This window comes from Micromys minutus (genome assembly GCF_963924665.1).
Source record: "Micromys minutus genome assembly, chromosome: X".
In the NCBI taxonomy this organism is placed as follows: domain Eukaryota; kingdom Metazoa; phylum Chordata; class Mammalia; order Rodentia; family Muridae; genus Micromys; species Micromys minutus.
In genome coordinates this window covers 80,326,418-80,333,121 of record NC_137970.1, presented here as the reverse complement: position 1 = coordinate 80,333,121, position 6,704 = coordinate 80,326,418, and the positions used below count along the sequence as shown (strand labels likewise).

The 6,704-nt window shown below is 38.8% G+C and overlaps 1 protein-coding gene across 1 annotated transcript in view; it reads right to left on the bottom strand.

Annotated features, from left to right (window-relative positions):
* Positions 1–2,591: 2,591 nt before the first annotated feature.
* ATG4A (autophagy related 4A cysteine peptidase) overlaps positions 2,592–6,704 on the bottom strand; it is a 51,177-nt gene continuing 47,064 nt past the window's right edge. The window contains exons 12-13 of the mRNA XM_080909620.1: positions 4,170–4,278; positions 2,592–3,510 (exon numbers count right to left, since the gene is read on the bottom strand). Of these exons, the coding sequence (XP_080765746.1) occupies positions 3,440–3,510; positions 4,170–4,278 (180 nt within the window). The 3' untranslated portion in view covers positions 2,592–3,439. The remainder of the gene's footprint in view (positions 3,511–4,169; positions 4,279–6,704) is intronic.

Below are 6,704 nucleotides of genomic sequence, written 5' to 3'. Positions count from 1 at the left end.
AGTATTGCCTGCCACGCAGCCCCTGATCTCCCTACCCACCTCACAAGTCTGAACCGTCTGAGAAAGGAAGGCCTGAGCCCGTCTGCCTGTCAAGTTGTATATCAAAAGCTTCATTTGGACTGGACTACTGGACACCAGGCATCCCAACCCTCAGGGCCAACAGATGAGCCAACTGTGCTAGGATTTGCTCTCCCACTTCCATCCATCTGGTGCTAATGTTCCATTTAGATATGTGTGTGTGTGTGTGCGATTATTCATGGCTACCTCAGAAAGGTGTGCTAAACTGCCATTTTCTAAGACTTCTAGAGCTTTCCTCACTGCCTTAGCCAGAAAGCCCTTTATAACGACTAAGTTATTTCTTTATGACAAGACATCGCCACACAGTATTTGAGTCAAGCTAGAACTCAGAATTTCTATCCTAAAAGTATGTTTCTGGATGACCATTTTAGACAACTCAAGTCTGCCTAGGGCTAGCCCTCCCTACTGAAGGTCATCTATATTTAGACAGGCAGAGGTATTGGAATGAGGAGCCAGCCTATAGCCAGAACTGAGCTCTAATTCCTTCCAGAGTTTTGTTAGGCCCATGCCCCATCTTCACTAGGAAAGGCTGAAAGGCCAGCATTTGGTCCTAGATAAATCAGTACCCCCTGGTCCACAGCCAGAGAGATAGACAGGTTGGCCCAGTCCAAAGGAGAACAAAGAATGCAATAAATGTGACCAAACTAACAAAAGGAAATAAGAATCACCTTTCTTCTTGACCTAGGGCAGAGGGATGAATACTTAGAGAGGTAGCAGTTCTGCTTCTGAGTCTAGGAACAAAAAGGTAAATCTCACGTCCCCATTCCTCGGAAATCCCTAGTTATTCCAAATGCCACCCAGATGTGTGCAGGGTGACAAACTGAAGAGGCAGTATGTTGGCTCCCTGCATTCTGAAACTATTAGAGATGTTCTGATAAAATAGCCATTCAACCACTCTTCCATGGATAGCCTTTTGAACTATTAGATATATATATTTTTTTTTAATTTCATAAAAATCCAGCACACACCACTGTTGGCAGACCTGAGACACAGTCTGAGTTGGCCATGAAGTATATTGCCTTCTGTTTGAAGCAAATTATTTTAATTACCAGGTGCGTAGAACACAACCCGTTACACTGACATGACTCCCTTCCAGGTGATTTGCTTCCTTGAGTACTATATAAACTATGCCGATGCAGGCACAGTATAACCAGCATACTCTGAGCTATTGTCATCACCTCCTAGATAAGTAACAAATGGTCTTAGCTTTGTACATAGCAAATAAAATTAATGAAATGCAAACATTTGACTTGTTGAGACTCTTTGAAAAACTTTCCTAATATCCATTCTTGCTACACTTTATAACAAAACACTGAGACAGGAAATTAGAAAATGATTTAGTCAAAGGGCAGAAAGACTCTTTCTTTTCTTAGTCAACAAACCCACAACGGGTTTCAGAATTAGCACACAACTACTTTTATCTTTCACTCCTTTCAAGAAAGGAGTTTTCGTTCATCAGTGGCCCCAGGATCATCCACCAATAAGTTAAAAGTGGGGAAACATTAAAATCGGTAAAATGAAATCTTCTGCCTGGAGAGATGGCTCAGCAGTTAATAGTGCTTTCTGCACAATCAGGAGGACTGAAGTTTGGGTCCCAACCCCCACATAAAAAAAGCCACTAGACCTGTGTATGTCTTAACCCCAGCTTCAAGGGAAGTGGAGACAGGCGGATGGCTAGGTGTTACTGTCTTCCACCGTAAACAAGAAAACATGAGCCCCAAGTTCATGGAGCGATCCTCTCTCAAATGATTATACAGAGAATGGGAAAAGAGGACACCTGCTGCCCAAAGAAAGCCTCCACTTCTGCTCAGAGATGCCATGCCTGTATGAGTATATGCACATGTGCATACATATGTACACAAATAAATATTTAAAATAAAATCTAAACTGTATGTGGACATACATGTATATCTTTCATGTGCAAAACTTAAATATGTGCATATGTTTACATATGCATAAAACAATTCAGTGGAAGGATAAACAAGAATAACCCAGGAGTTTTCAGGGAAGGAAACTGACCCATGGGAGAGAATGGTGTTATGCTGAATACCATTTTTCATCTTTTGAATTTTAAACATATAGAATATATAACACACTGGCAAAAAATGAAAGAAAGGAAGAAAAATGAAAAGGGAAAGATGGAAACTAAGGAAAGAAGTGAGTTGGTCATTGCTATTTGAGACTCCAGATACCGGCCTCCTGTGGATCACTGTAAAGAATGAAGATGAAATGCAGACCTCTGTGAAACACACACTTAAAGGGGCAACAAAAGGAAGATAGGTAGATACTGTGGAGAGTTGAGCATCCTCCTTGCCACATATTCAGAACAGGTAACCTCATGAGTAATTGCTTCCAAACTTAGAAAGTTCTTAGCCCTAAAATGTCTTGGACTGGTTAATGGACAGATTGAATGCCGCCACATGAATAGTGTTTTCTACATATAGTTCTCAATAAAAACAGTATAATTCAAACAATTTATTTAATCCTTCAAACAAAAATCAATGCCTTAAGTGAGCGATTCGTACGGCCAGTCCAGCCCTCCACTTGCTTTTATAAATCAAGTTTTATTAGATTACAGCCATGCTCAGTCACATGCATATTGTCTGGGGCTGTCTTTACAGAGTAGAATAGTTATGACAAGGGCCACCTGGCCTACAAAGCCTAAAATATTATCTTTACAGAAAACACTTGTTGACCTCTGCTTCAAGTGATCATAGTTTCATTTAAGGATATGGTGACATCTAATGAAAGTATAAGAAAGCATGGAGACTGTGACCTATTAAATAGGTTTCTCCAAAAAGGAAGACAATTAAGAAGTATACATTTGACATCATTTTTCACAAATATTTTGATAAAATTATAATTATGTAAACTGCATATTGAGATAATTTAACAAGTCTTTCTCCCTGATTCATTTTATTATTTGAGCAAGAAAAGAGATTTCTTCTTAGTACTTAGTCCCAAAGAGGTCACACCTAAAAGGGTGAAGAAATATTGTGTAAGTGTCTCTCATCTGCTCATAGTGGCAGCAAGATGGGGGATGCTGTCCGTCCTCCAAATGCCCTCATTTCAGTTGCAGAAGACCTGCTGTCACCATGGAAGATGAGCTGAGAAGCAATGGATTCAGAATCTTCTCCTAGACTCCATGATTTTTCTGTCTTTCAGGGATGACTTGGTGTCATTTGTTTGCTGTTTTGTTTTATTTCTGAAAAAAAGGACACTTGGCTCAGTCATAATTGCTATTGAGTTTGTATGCTCTTGGCATATCAGGCACTTGCTGACCAGAAACGTGTTATAGAACAAGTTCATGTTCTTGTGGTGCCAGAAGGAAGACAGAAGACCTCTTTGAGTTCTCACAATCCTACACACTCAGAATCTCAAAATCTTCCTCCAGGTCAAAGTCCTCCAGTTGTTCAGTAGAGTCTATGAATTCTGTTGGAATATAGAAAGGAGAGAGGAAAAAAACTTGACACTTGGATTGATGTCCCAATCAAAGAACTGCCAAGCCACTGCCACTCTGTATGTTGGAATCAGTTTGCTAAAAGCAAGGTTTGTCTGGAGGAAATATACAATGAGACCTAATATAAAGTATTAAAATTCTTCTTTACAACTCAAAACAATCAGGCTTATATAGGCCTGATCACAGTGGTCTGCTTAAGGTGCTCTATTGTGCCCTCTTTGTCTTTCTGGCGGTTTATTTGTTGATATGAGGTCTTGGGATATACCTCAAGCTGACCTGGAATTCAGGATCCTTTTGACTCATTTTGAGTGATTACAGGTACACAAATACCATCAAGGTACTTTTTGAGTTACCCAGGCCTCTGGTTTGTTATTTTAAAACAAATTTTAGTCATCTTTACTTTGAAATGATACATATTTTACACTGAGTTAATTTATTGTTATCATTCTTTAAAACCAACAATTATCAGCTTCTCTAAAATGTATAATAATTAGAAGCACCATTCTTTGTTCAGACTGGATAAGCAGAAATTTCACTTTTCAGAAATGAGATGAGGTACAGTCGTTTTTATATCAGCAAACAGTTGTAACATGTGGGGTCTGCTGGCCAAGTGCTTACAAAAACAGCTTACCTGCCCCTGTGGTTGTCACTTCTGGCTTGGCTGGAGGTACAAAGGGAGGCCAGTGTGATGGGTGTTTCTGAACTAATTCAAACATCCTCAAATTCTCCTTTAGAATTTCCTGGGTAGACCAAGGAACAGCTATAAATACCATGGAGTCACTATGCTTCTGTTTAGTTGGCAATTCATGAGCCTAAACCCGGAGCACAGCATGGCAGTTGGCAAGTGTGAGAAGTATACCTAGCAAATGCATCCTCTGCTTGAATCATCTGACAACCCTGGCTGACTTCAATTCTGGATCCTGTCGACAAGGCAAGGAGGACACTGGAGCTGCTACCTAATGGAGCCTAGTATGGACAGATCCACTATGGGGCTCAGACAGTTTACTGGGAATACGGGGTCAGTTCAGTGTAGGGGTGAGTGTTCCTTAATGTCATTAAATTAAATGAAATTAAATATGCCCCAAGAGAATCTGGCACACATTTTCATGCTTTCAGTTCTTGTGCAAATTTAAGAAACATATCCTAGGGTCTGGATAGATGGCTCAGTGGTTAAGAGCTCGAGCTGCTTTTCCAGAGGTCCTGACTTTAATTCCCAGCAACCACATGGTGGCTCACAACTATCTATAGTAGGATCTGATGCCCTCTTCTGGCATGCTGGTGTACATGCAAATAGAATACCCATATACATAAAATAAATTTATTTACAAAATAAATTTTAAAATTAAAAAAGAAATATATTTTTAAAAAGAAAAAAAATAAATGATACATCTATCATTACATTGTCATTCTGGCTTCAAACATCAATACAGCTTTGCTACATTATGAAATGAAAACACCTCCTTGAAAAAACAACTCTCAGGCTAGAGAGATGGCTCAGTGGCTAAGAGCACTAACTGCTCTTCCAGAGGTCCTGAGTTCAATTCCCAGCAACCACATGGTGGCTCACAACCATCTGTAATGTGATCTTGGTACCCTCTTCTGGTGTGTCTGAAGACAGCTACAGTGTACTTATATATAATAAATAAATATATTTAAAAAAATAACTCTCTTGGAGCTCAGTGGTTAGGATCACTTTCTGTTCTGCCAGAAGGACCAAATTTAGTATCTAGCACCAACAATGGGCAGGTTGCAATCTGTATCTAAGGCTCCAGAGGATCCAATGCCCTCTTCTGGCCTCCATAGGTATCTGAATAAACAGGGCATGATCACACAGATACATAAAAGTAACGAATGGTAAATATGAATCTTTTAAAAGTAATTCTCTCGGTTATGTATATATAGGAGGTTATATTCTGCAGTGGTAGATACTGGTAAGTTGCCATTGTTAAAAGCAATTCAGACAACCCTAATTAAATATAGTGGTCTACAAACAACAAACAAAAAAGATATGAAGATTGAAGAGGGACATGTTGAGAAGAAAGGGTTTGATAGGAGGGGAATAAGAGAGAATAACAGGTGAGAATATGGTCTACTTATCAATCTATCCATAGATAGATAGATAGATAGATAGATAGATAGATAGATAGATAGATAGATAGATAGATAGATAATTGTGTGGGGAAGGAGAAAAATAGAAGAAGAAAAAGAAAGGAAATATATGTATAACACATTATGCAACTTATTTATGAATAGTATTTACACAGCCACAACAATAAGAGCACAGGTTAGTTTTTCCATTAGAAAGGACTAATAATTCTCTTTTACTATGGATGTAGCTTACTGACAGAGCACTTTCCAAGGATGTGCAAGGCCATGTATTCAATCCTCATGCTGATAGCAATAACAAGAAATATTTCTCTTGAACTGGACATAGTGGCTCATATTTATAATCTTAGACACTGAAGGCTGAAGAAGTATCATAAGCCTGAGGCCAGCCTGGTCTTCATAATGAGTTCCAGGTTAGCCCGAGCCACATAGCAATAACTTCTCCCAAATAAATAATCAAATAATTGTAAACTCTATATTTCATTTCACTAAACTATGATCTGAGGTTACAGATTCTGTTAGGGATGTCATTGTTAATAATAATCATTTTTCATTATGAAGAAAAATCTTTCCTTCATTTGCATATAACATTCTGGGCTCCTGTAATCCTTTGGTTTTAGAAATAGAGCTTCATGTCTCAGGGACCCTGCCTGATGCTCTATGATATGATACTCCTATGGTCTTCTTTCATTCATTCAGTGAATGTGTATCAATATATGACATCTATTTAGTTTGTGTTAGAGACTGACAGTGGGGGAAATGGATACAGAGCCTGGTGAATCAATGTGACAATTTTCTACTCAACAATATACCAAAAAGGGAAAATAATCACTTATCATGGACTTCTGCAAAAGGGTTCAGTGGTCACCTGCCTGTATTTTATATAAATGAGCCAGTTAATAGAAGGAAAAGTCCTCTAAACCATAATGAAATACACTGGGTTGCAAATGAACCACTAAACATCAAGAAAGCACTTTTGTCTCTACTCACTTTTGCAAACACATAGGAAGAAATGCTGACTGAGCAATGCGAAGTGGGCAACTGGAGGTTGAACTGCCTA